This window comes from Lithobates pipiens, unplaced genomic scaffold (genome assembly GCF_037356315.1).
Source record: "Lithobates pipiens isolate NorthernLeopardFrog02 unplaced genomic scaffold, aLitPip1_a1.2 Scaffold_3, whole genome shotgun sequence".
NCBI classification, from domain to species: domain Eukaryota; kingdom Metazoa; phylum Chordata; class Amphibia; order Anura; family Ranidae; genus Lithobates; species Lithobates pipiens.
The window spans coordinates 220,971,065-220,983,233 of NW_027507790.1; the positions used below are offsets into that span (position 1 = coordinate 220,971,065).

Genomic DNA, 12,169 nt, shown 5'->3' on the forward strand with positions numbered 1-12,169 from the left:
CAAACTGGGGTCATATGATGTCAAACGGGACAAATATGGTTAAAGAATGCCTGTATTAATGGAGAAACGAAAATATTGGCAAAGGATTGGTACAAAAGATGAGCACTGCTACTCTGTTTTAAAGTACATGTCAAGTCAAAAACTTTTTTCTAGTTTTTGGAAAAAATGAGGAAGGATTAGAACCCTATCTATTTTTTATTGCTATTTGGAAGTGAGAGATTTACCCTCACTTCCCGTCCTGCTGTCATCAGTTTCCCCAGAAAGGAAGTAAGGAAAAATCAGCGACAGCAAGATCTACAGAAATAAAAATCCCCTCACTTTCTCTCTGATAAAATTCCAGTAGAACAAGAAGCAAAAATAAACAATTGATGTTTTTGGATTATTCTCTGCTTACAACTTCTGCTATCTTTATTAATAGCCAGCCGGATCCTAGCGCTACCTGTTGAGGAGACATACCATCCCTGTCTTCTCTGTGTGCACTCGGTGACCATTCTATGAAATGCCCACCAAAACATTGTTTCCGGAAGCTCTGAAGTCATCGGGCCAGCATTGTAGAGTGTCAGAGGCTCTCCCTGTTCCACCTATTTCGAACTCCCTTAGCTTTCTCCTCAGCTGTCCACCATTCTTCATACATTCCAATAGCCTATTCACATATGTCCTGCAGACCTCAGCTAAGCTGCAAAGATGGGAACTTGTGGCCAGTGACTGATAATGTAACTGGCAGTTCGGATTGTGTTTTTAAATCACTAGAAGAAGGTGTAGAAGTATAATTTAAGAACAGGTTCTGAAACTAATGGTTGAGTTGGGGCTACAAAAGCCTGGAAATGAGCTTTAGAATGAATAATAAGGGAAAAATTGTGGTTTGATAAGTGTTATTTACCTTCCTGCTATGTTTCTCTCCAATTGAGTATAGGACTCCATGTACATACTGTATTTCGTATAGACCAGCAATGTTCTTACCATTATGCTCAGCACACACTAGTACGAGGGTCCAGGGAATCACTCCTTTATTTCTGCTGGTCTCAACTCATTATCTTGTTGGTCAAGTTTCTTCCACTTTGAAGAGCTTTGATGTTGGACAGATTACATTTTCTAATAGCAAGTGCATCTTTCTTTTCATATTGTATTAAGCGTTTTGTCCATTCTTTTTCTTTGTAGGCCATACGGAGCTTCCAGGTTGCTTTTCACCTTTATCCTTCAAACAGAGAGTTATGGGAAGAAGATCTGAAATGGGCCCAGCAGCTTCTCCAACAGAAGAGAGAGGTAGAAGGAAAGAATCTACAGAATAATGGCAAAGATGCCTGCATTGATTCAATCCCAGACTATGACTTTGAAAGTGACGAAGTGGTGGCAGTGTGTGATGCCATATCACAGAAGCAGAAAAGGGCCAACAAAAATAAGACAGTGGTTGTCTCTTCTTCAGGAACCATGCCGTGTCAGCAGTCAGAGGAAGACCAAACCACTTCTGATGACCCTACATCTTATATCAAGGCACGATAAAATAATTATTCCTATGCTGGGCTTTTTTTTTATTGACATGCATAATGGTGTGCAGTAACCCATAGCAATCTATTAGAAATCAGCTTTCATTCATCTGGTCAAGCTACGCTCCTAAAATCTTAATTATGTTGCAGTATCAAAAGCTACCTAATGCCATAGCTGCTTGTGACATGATATTAAAGGAACACCTATATCATATATGTGTCCAAAAGTGAATTTCACCAGGAAAGAGCCATAAGCTTTGCAGCTGCTTGTTGACATCTTGTGTCAGAACAGTGAATAAGCAACTTCCATTAGCCAGAGTTATACTTTGTTTAGCGACACAGGTCCTACATTTTTTGTTAGCTGTAACACAGGAACCATAAAAACATTCGGACTGTTAGATCAAAGTATCTTAATAAGTGTCTTCTCATATTTAGGAGATGGTCATGGTTTCTGCAGTGTGGCCTAAAGAGGCACGTGCTATACCCATATAACAGACATGGGGGGATTTAATAAAACTGGAGCTTGCAAAATCTGGTGCAGCTCTGTATAGAAACCAATCAGCTTCTAGGTTTTTTGTCAAAGCTTAACATGGTTGTAAACCCTAAGCCCTTGTATACACGGTCCGACATTCCGACAACAAAATCCGTCAGATTTTTTCAGACGGATTTTGTCCGAAACTGGTGTTGCATACACACGGTAGGACAAAGTTGTTGGAAAATCCGATCGTTCAGAATGTGATGACGTTCATTCGTTACGACGGGACTATGTTCAGGCTAGTAGCCAATAGCTTTGGCCTCGTAATTTGATCTGAGCATGCGTGGCACTTTGTCCGATCGGAATTCTCTACAAACGATTGGACAATGTCCGATCGGATCATGTTGTCGGAAAATTTTATAGCCAAGCTCTCCAACTTTGTCCGTCGGATATTCCGACGGAAACAGTCCGATGGAGCCCACACACTGTCGGATTATCCAACAACACGGTCCGATCGGATATTTTCCATCGGATTTTCCAACCGTATGTACAAGGGCTTACAGTAACTGGCCTCAGTTGAAACAAAGAGATGAACCAAATCCTCCTACATAAGTTTTACCTGTTAATCTACAACCGTCTTTCCCCTATATCCATTCAATGTGCAGAATTTACATAGGATCTCTGAGCTCTGAAAAGTAAGGGGTGGAGGACATCGCATATTAGCACATTATGGGAGACTTAAGACTTATCTTAAAACAAAGCCCTCCAGCTTCGCACTGTCATCGCGAGAGGGCTTCCTTCTTCACCTGTTCTTCCTTCTGGGTTCACAGCCTTCGGCTAAATGAATGGCTAGGGGCTTGATGACATCAGTAGTAGTAGTAAATGTTTTCTCTAGTAATAATCAGGACTGGTTAAAGCTAAGCAACTTATGTTTTTCTGTATATTTAATACCGGGACTGACATCTACTGTTAAGCAAAAACAATGTTTAAATATTGTATTTAAATAATACTTAATGTACACCATTGTTTTATTTTAGATTTGTAGTGTATGGATTCTGTTATTTTCCTGTATGGGTTCTGAATAATTAAAACCAAGAAAAATGATTTAGGATACATACCCATGGGCTTTTTTTTGTGTCAAGCTGTGTCAGGTTACGATTCCTCTGTTCTGCTTTTGCCACATGAATATACAATTTCTTTTCACAGCTTGTTATTGATCCTTCAGGAGCTTTGGTTGCTTTTATCATCCGCTAAAGACTCGTGTAGGTACAAGTACATGGAGTCCTTGCAAGGTTTAAAGGCACAATCATCCCAAAAATTGTATTTCAATTATAGGCGTGGTTTGATGGACTCCGTAACCTGTTGGCTTTTTATACCTTTTGGATTCTTCAATGATGAAGGGTTCACGTTTGTATTTACCAGTGTTGTTCCTATCTTGGAGTATTGAGGTGTTCCTGCTCACCATAAGATGTTTTCCAATCCCCTGTTGCTTTCCTGCTGATGAATAACAAATCCATCCATTAGTTAACCACATTCAACTGGTTCATGACCCTCATTAAAACTGAGGAAGTTACCTGGAGGAGTAGGGAAACATCAATGTCCAGTTGAACTATTACTAGCTGTACTGTGTATTGACCTGGATAAATAAAAACCTTCATTGGCAATCATCTTGGAGTGAATACCCAGAATCTGGTATGGGAAAATAAGAAAACAACAAGGAAGCTTGCAAAGTATATTCTTTACATTCTTTAGAGCTGAGGAGGCTATTCGTATAAGTATCAAAACATCTTCAGCATTGCATAACACGTCCAGTAGAACGTGACTAACTACTATTAGATAATACAATGGATTGTCAGCTGTGCTGGTTACTTTGATTAAATGCATAGACATTGGATGTATTGTTCTGATATACTGAATGGTTCCTGGATTAAACTAAACCTACAATCCTACACATACATACATATACAATAATCCTACAATTTTATCTACCTAAATTCTATGGACACCCACTTCTTTATTGGTGAAAATAGACTAGTCCGTATTTGGCTGTTTAAGACTTTAGGTAGGTGGCTGGGAAGGCAGAAAAGCCACAGCTCCAGTTTCTTTTTTTTTTTTTTACAGCCCCCAGACACCTGTTTAGCTCTATATAGATCTGTAGGTTTGTGTAAAGAACTAATAGCAAACCCTGACACCAAAAGACACATTATTAATTATCTAAATGATTATTCTTCAAAATCTACCATTAACCCACCATTCCCATCTCTATCAGGAGTGCTCTTGCCCCTTGAGCATGGCTGTTGAGAATGAACTGCACTCCTGGGATCCACAGGAGAATAAGGCCAAACGAGCTTTGTTTGTACGTCTCTTATAAGGTAAAAAAAAAACGTCTCTGCTGCAGGATCCCTCCAGACCCCCCCCCCCCTTATTCTTACCTGAGCCAAATCCGATCCAGCAATGTGCACAAGAGCAGTGAGCAGTCAACAGCAGTGACAGGGGCAGGGTCGAGCCCCACTGTCTGTGTCAATGGACACAGCATTGGGCTCGGAAGTTAGCGTGCACAAGTGTCCCCTTAGGAAACAGCTTCCCCTGGGGGCACTGGACAGAGAGGAGGAGCTAGGAGTGCCGGCGGAGGTTCCGGGCCGCTTTGTGCAATTCTGTTGCACAGAGCAAGGCAAGTATAGAAATGTTTGTTAACAAAAAGAAATCCTTTACAATTTCTTTAAGTGTTTAATCATAACAAGGAGGGCTTCTGACAACATCCTTGTTATGATTAAGCACTTAACTGTGTGAAACGTGTTAACAGCTTGTCAGTTCTTTTGTGCTAATTGTCCCATTTTGGAGAAATAAATCATTTTTATTTTGATCGAGTCAACATTGTGCAGCCATTATCTCTTCTGTCCTGTAGCACATGGTAAGTAAAGAAATTTACTGTAATAAAATGCACTTTAATTGAGTTTTAACGGACCAAAAGAAAGCAAATAAGTTTGTTGTTAGGGTTTACATACACTTGAATTCACTTTAAATTTCAGGATTTACACTTTAATTATTACATTTTAAGAGCCCTTTCACACTGACAGTGCGACCGCTTTCGTTTTAGCAGCACTTAACTGTTTTAAAGCCGTTTTTCGGCCACTAGCGGGGTGCTTTCAACTCCCGCTAGCTGGCAAATAAAATTGCCAGCTGGAGCCACTTTGGGGGCCCTGCCCATGATTTCAATGAGTAGGGGCACTTTAGGAGTGGTGTATACTCCAAAGATGCTGCTTGCAGGACTTTTTTTTTAATGTCCTGCCAGTGCAGCGTCCCAGTGTGAAAGCACTCAAGCTTTCACACTGGGACTACAGATGGGGCATTTTACAGGTGCCATTTTTAGTGCTAAAGAGCCTGAAAAATGCCTCCAGTGTGAAAGGGGTCTAAAAGCATGACCCTATATATTCTTCCTATGAAAAATAAGAGCTGCTTGCCACTGAATTTTATTGTAAAGGTGATCAATCACCAAAATTGGTAACGTCTCCAAGTACCTTGCCCACTTTGGTGTTTAATCTTCCTGGCCTGGTAAGAATATATGTTCTGTTTCAGAAGATTGTGGCATGTGATTAATATTGGTTTCCCTTATTAATAAACTTCCAGATCACTGAAAAGAGAATAGAGATATGCTGACGCAGTGTTTGATGTCAGCTATGCTTTGTAAATTCACTTGCCATATCATCGGGTAACCACATTAATTTGTTTCAATGAGAAGATAAACATATGTAGAACTTCCACCCGTCACTGCTTCCTCTCCTAGTGGTCTGGTGAGTGGTGACATATATATATATTTACACTGAAAACTTTTCTGTTGGCCTGGCAATCCACCTGCTACTCTGGTTCTTCTGCATGTTTTGCAGACTGTTTAACCACAGGGTTGAACACATGGACAGTCAAGGCTTCCGCTGCTGGGAAATGTCATCCTACCAGTTATGGATAAACGTTCATCCTTGCTATAGATGCCAGTCTTATTCAAACAACCCTGATGTATCTGAAGCTAACCTCCATGTGTATAGCTTAATGCATAGTTGAAAGGCATATATGGTATGTTAGCTACCAAGGATTTTGTATTTCTGTGAAGCCATTTTTGTAGTTCAGGGACATCTGCCTTTAATTTGAGGCCTACCTCCAGCTTGGTCCAAACAAGCTATTTAAATTCAAAGTAAATTTGTATATAGGCTTTAAGCACCCGGGCTCTCTGATAGATTTCTGGGTGGAACATATGGCCCTGGCTCTTTTACATCAATATTCATCCATTACTTTGATGAGTGACCACACTGACTGATAGTGAAGCTTTGGAGGTGGATGGTTATCTTCTATAAATTGCTCATTGCCATAATCTTTTTCTTAACAAAAGATTTCTCCATTAATTGTTTTTCCTGTGGTCATTGCACCAAGTTAGTACATTCATTCTCTCTTTCTCTTTGTGTGGCTTAAAGTGGGAGTAAACTCCCATGGTTGACATTTAGCTATAGGTAAGCCTATAATAAGCCTTAGGCCGCGTACACACGGGCGGACTGTCTGCCCAACTTAGTCCGCCGAAACACATTTCAGCGGACAGTCCGCTCGTGTGTGGGCTTCAGCTGACTTTTTCAGCGGACAGTCTGGCGGACTAAGTCTTTCGGAATGTTGGAAAGACTGTCCGTCGGACTCGCATTTCAGCGGACAGTCCGCCCTACTTTTGAAATGAGCGGACTTTTCCCGCCCGGAGAAAAGTCCGCTCATTTCGAGCGGGTATCCAGGTAGGCGGGGCCCGCGACGGAGACGTCGCTGGCCCCACCGCCTGGTATGGACTTAAAGGGGAACCCCAACGCCAAAAAAAATCGGCGTGGGGGGTGCCCCCCAAGTCCACAACAGACCCTTGTCCGAGCACGCTACCCGGCCGGCCAGGAAAGGGGGGCGAGCGAGCGCCCCCCCTACTGAGCCGTACCAGGCCGCGTGCCCTCAACATGGGGTTGCCTTGGGGAAGGGGGGGCCACGCGGCCCCCCCCACCCCAAAGCACCTTGTCCCCATGTTGATGAGGACAAGGGCCTCTTCCCGACAACCCTGGCCGTTGGTTGCCGGGGGCTGCGGGCGGGGGGCTTATCGGAATCCGGGAGCCCCCTTTAATAAGGGGGCCCCCGGATACCGGCCCCCCACCCTATGTGAATAAGTATGGGGTACAATGTACCCCTACCCATTCACCTGTAAAATAAAAGTACCAAAAAAAAACACAACACACGAGATAAAATATTTTATTGCACAGCTCCGGGGGTCTTCCGTCTTCGGGGGTCTTCTCGCCGGACTCCTCCGCTATCTTCTTGTAGCTCTTTTGCTAGCGGAGGAGTCCGGCTTTCTTCCCCACCGCCGGCCTCTTCTCCCGACTTCGGGGGTCTTGTCCCCCTCTTCGGTTCTTCTGCCGGGCCACCGCGCCTTCTTATAGCTCTTTTACAGGCGGGGCCCGGTCTTCTGTCGCCGCCCCCGCCTTCCGTTCTTCTTCTTCTTCTTCTCCAGGAGATGTTGCCTCGACGATCTCTCCGGCCGGAATGCCAGGGCCGCGCTGCGCGGCCACTTATATAGTGACAATGGGGCAGTGTCACATGGTATATGTCACATGGGCTGGTCACATGGGTTGATGTCACATGGGGACTATGACATCGTGAGGGGGCGGGGTCACCATGTGACACCAACCCATGTGACATATACCATGTGACACTGCCCCATTGTCACTATATAAGTGGCTGCGCAGCGCGCCCCTGGCATTCCGGCCAGAGAGATCGTCGAGGCAACATCTCCTGGAGAAGAAGAAGAACGGACGGCGGCGACAGAAGAACGGGCCACCGCCTGTAAAAGAGCTATAAGAAGGCGCGGTGGCCCGGCAGAAGAACCGAAGAGGGGGACAAGACCCCCGAAGTCGGGAGAAGAGGCCGGCGGGGAGGAAGAAAGCCGGACTCCTCCGATAGCAAAAGAGCTACAAGAAGATAGCGGAGGAGTCCGGCGAGAAGACCCCCGAAGACGGAAGACCCCCGGAGCTGTGCAATAAAATATTTTAACCCTGTGTTGTTTTTTTTTGTACTTTTTTTCACAGGTGAATGGGTAGGGGTACATTGTACCCCATACTCATTCACATAGGGTGGGGGGCTGGTATCCGGGGGCTCCCGGATTCCAATAAGCCCCCCGCCCGCAGACCCCGACAACCAACGGCCAGGGTTGTCGGGAAGAGGCCCTTGTCCTCATCAACATGGGGACAAGGTGCTTTGGGGTGGGGGGGCGCGCGGTCCCCCCTTCCCCAAGGCACCCCCCCATATTGAGGGCACGCGGCCTGGTACGGCTCAGGAGGGGGGGCGCTCGCTCTCCCCCCCTTTCCTGGCCGGCCGGGTAGCGTGCTTGGACAAGGGTCTGTTGTGGACTTGGGGGGGACCCCCACGCCGATTTTTTTTCGGCGTTGGGGTTCCCCTTTAAGTCCATTCCAGGCGGCGGGGCCAGCGACGTCTCCCTCGCGGGCCCCGCCTACCTGGAGACGCGCTCGAAATGAGCGGACTTTCCTCCGCGTGTGTGGGCGAGTCCCTTCATTTCAAAAGTAGGGCGGATTGTATGGCGGACTTAGTCCGCCGTATTAGTCCGCTCAAAAAGTGGCGTGTGTGGGCAAGTCCGTTCATTCGAAAGTATGACAGACTGTCTGTCGGATTGTCTGACGGACTTAGTTGGCCAGACAATCCGCCACGTGTGTACGCGGCCTTACTTATAGGTACTGTAAATCTCTCCTAAGCGCACGCCGTTTATGAGATAGTTACTTGTGAATGGGCAAGTGACGTCACTGACCCATACGCTCTGAAGGAACAGCATGGCCGTGCCGTTCTTTCAGAGTCCTGTGCCGTGAATAGCAGCTCCCGTGCACGCGAACCCAGAAGGAAGACCAGAAGAAAGACCAGGTGAAGATGAAAGCCCCGTCGGCAGTGACAGTGCGTTGCTGGAGGGCTTAGTTTTCAGGTAAGTTTCACATAATGTGCTAGTATGAGATGCATACTAGCACATTATAGCTTTACCTTGCAGGTTTAAAAAAAATTGTAGATCTAAACCCAATCAATATAATCTCATATCAACTTTAACATGTTCCTTTATTTTCAGAACTTGTTTATAGTTTGTTTAAAATCTGAAGCTTTCAACAATACAATCCCTGGTGATCCTACCATGAAGGTTCTTGTTCTGGTACTTCCTGTTATGGGGCGAGAGCTCCAATCATGCTCTTGTGTTGTCACCCTGTCACACACTCTGGTGAACTACAAGCGGCCACACAAACAAGTGTTTTAGTGTAATGCATAGGTATGAATGGATACTTAAAGTGAACGTGTGCTTTACCCACACAGTGTTGGTGAGAAGGGTGCCTGTTTTCTTCATTGTCACTCCCTATGCTTCCTTTCCACTCTCTCTTTTTTCTCCCTTCATACCTATAGTTATTCCCTATTGCCTAATCTTCAGATTCTGGAGCTTATCACCCCTACCCTTGTTATGGGTCATAAAATGTAGAAATGCCTTTTCCACACCTTATTCAGTATTAGATGCGCTCAACCAACCTGGCATGCGGCATCATTGTTCTGGGTTAGAGCCTTTTGTTATTGTTTCTTTCACTCATTACTTTGTTGTATTTTTCTGACAATATGTTCTGCATCTTATGTCTTTTAATTGTGATTATGGAAAATAAAGTTTGTATAAACTATAAGCTCATATAAGTATCCAAATATGTTAGCTTCATGTAGTCCCCTACTCAGCATGGCACAGACTGGAAGAGGGAAAGCCGGCAGTGAGCCACAGTGCTGTGAATGGAAGAGAGCAGATTGATGACCTCATCAGTGTGGTGGTGTACCATCACTGTTCAGTCCCCAAGCTGGGGGTGTCAGTGACCATACTGCAGTAAAGAAAGAAGAGGTCACTATCCTGGCTATGCTGTCTGGTCAAAGTGTCTAGATCATAAGACTTGGGTTTAAAGAAACATTTGCGCTGTAAACCTAATAAAGAAGGAATTCGTGGCGTTTTTTTTGGACAGGGTGTCTGGATTTCGGGTTGGCAGCTTCTCTACGCCAGAGGATTTCAACAGTTTCCTTGCCCTGTAAGTGAATGGATCCACGATTAAAGTGCCACTCCAATATATTCAATTGTAGGTATAATTTTAGTCTGATGATAATTAGGATAAAAGAATAAAATCTCTTCCTCCTTCATCTATAGGCATCTATGGACATCTTGCTATTTTTTGTGCACAGTGTAGCCTTGATGAAGGGGGAGATTTTATGGTCACATTGGCTCCATCTTTTATCCTAATTCATATTGGAACAAACCTGTATCTGGACAATTCATTCTTGGTGTGGATCACAAAACTGGCTGAATCGAATTACCAATTTTTTGGCAGGTAAGACAGTTTATAAATATAACCAGTATATATACAATTTATTCAAACTATATTTAGCCCCTTGCCTAGAGTTCAGCTTTAAAGTAATGCCGCGTACACATGGCTTGTCGGACGACCTTATGTATGCTCCATCGAACAATTGTTGGCCTTTCAGTCAACAAATGTTGGCCAGCAGGTTCTCAAATTTTACGCCAAGAAATTTCTGTTGTTTGACTTTCCGATCGCGTGTACACAAGTCCACGCACAAACGTCCACACATGCTCGGAATCAAGTACGAGTCGGAAGCGCTTGGTCTTGTAAAACTAGCATTCGTAATGGAGATATCACATGACTATTGAACTTCCTTTTTATTGGCTTGCCGTATGTTTTGTACATCACTACGTTCTTAATTATTGGCCAACATTTGTTTGACCGTGTGTATGCAAGACAAGTTGGAGCCAACAACCTTCAAACAAAATTCCACAGTTTTGTTTTCTGAAAGCCTGATCGTGTCTACGGGGCATAAAATGCAGGCATAATGGAAAAAAGTGAAACACACTTAAGAAAATATTAATCCTTGCAAGTTTGTAATTAGTAATCCATACAGGTCTTTGATCTTTACCCCAGCTAGGTATGAAAACCAACAAAAACCCTATGTGGACATAATCACTACATAGGATATGAAGAATATTTTTTTTTTATATACCAATGTTAAATGTAGTACTCACTCCCCCTACCCATGTGTTTTCTTACTTACCTGTAGTGCTCTTCAATGCACATATAGTGTCCCGTTGCGATATGCTGTTTGGGTGCCACACAGTAAGTCCTGTGCCGCCATCTTGGTTCTCTTGAGCCTCTTCAGGCTATAGGCAGTCAGCTCTGTTAATGCATCGGTAGTCGTAGTCTGCCTCCTTCATTGCCCCAGGCTGGTGACATCACTTCCCCTCGGTGCCGCACAGTCATCTGGGACCTGTCACGGAAAAGGTATTTAGAATGTTTTTTTTATATTTGTACAAAAATGTTTTGCCTTTCATTTCTATTATAATCTCAATGGGTTGTTTTACAAGGTCATCATTTGCAATCACTTTAAGTTCCGCTTTAAATATTACAATGCAAATAAAAAAAAGGCAACCACATGCCTAAAATACCAACATGCTATACAACATAGCAACCCACGTGAGAAGGTCCTCTCATATACAATACTATAAATGCTTAACCACTTGAGGACCGCCGTATTGCCATTGTACGTCAGCACAATGGCACAGGCAGGCATCCTCCCGCTGGTTACGGCGGTCCGATTCGGTCCAGGAGCGCTCCGTGATGAGGGGATGGCCGTTCGTTTTCGGCCACCCCCTCTGGATCGCTCCTGGCCAATGAGAAGCTTCCTCCCCTGTGTATTGTTTACACAGGAAGGAGGAAGTGATGTCATTCTCCTCGGGGCGGTCTTTTTGACCGGACTACGAGGAGAAGAGTAAAAGTAAGTGTGCACCAACACTACACTGACATGTAGGTACACACAGGCACACAAACCCCCCCCGATCCCCCCCCCCGATCGCCCCCCGCCCCCCCTCCCCCCCCAGTCACAGTGTCACTGATTGCATTGATCATTTCTTTACTGATCAATGCATTCAGTGTCAGTTGTGACAGTAAAAACTGTCAGGACAGTTAGTGTTAGGTCCAGGGTAGCCCCCTATCACCCCCCAATAAAGATTTAACCCCCTGATTGCCCCTAGAGTTAACCCTTTCACCCCCTTTTGCCAGTGTCACTAAGCGATCATTTTTCTGATCGCTGCATGTGTCGCTAGTGTCGCTAGGTAGCTAGT

The 12,169-nt window shown here is 44.5% G+C and overlaps 1 protein-coding gene across 2 annotated transcripts in view; it reads left to right on the forward strand.

Moving 5' to 3' along the window:
- The window catches only part of TTC33 (tetratricopeptide repeat domain 33), a 341,381-nt gene extending 338,305 nt beyond the window's left edge, over positions 1 to 3,076 (forward strand). For both annotated transcript variants that reach the window (XM_077462811.1, XM_077462812.1), the window contains one exon: positions 1,159 to 3,076. In XM_077462811.1, the coding sequence (XP_077318937.1) occupies positions 1,159 to 1,500 (342 nt within the window). In that variant the 3' untranslated portion in view covers positions 1,501 to 3,076. The remainder of the gene's footprint in view (positions 1 to 1,158) is intronic.
- Positions 3,077 to 12,169: the final 9,093 nt, after the last annotated feature.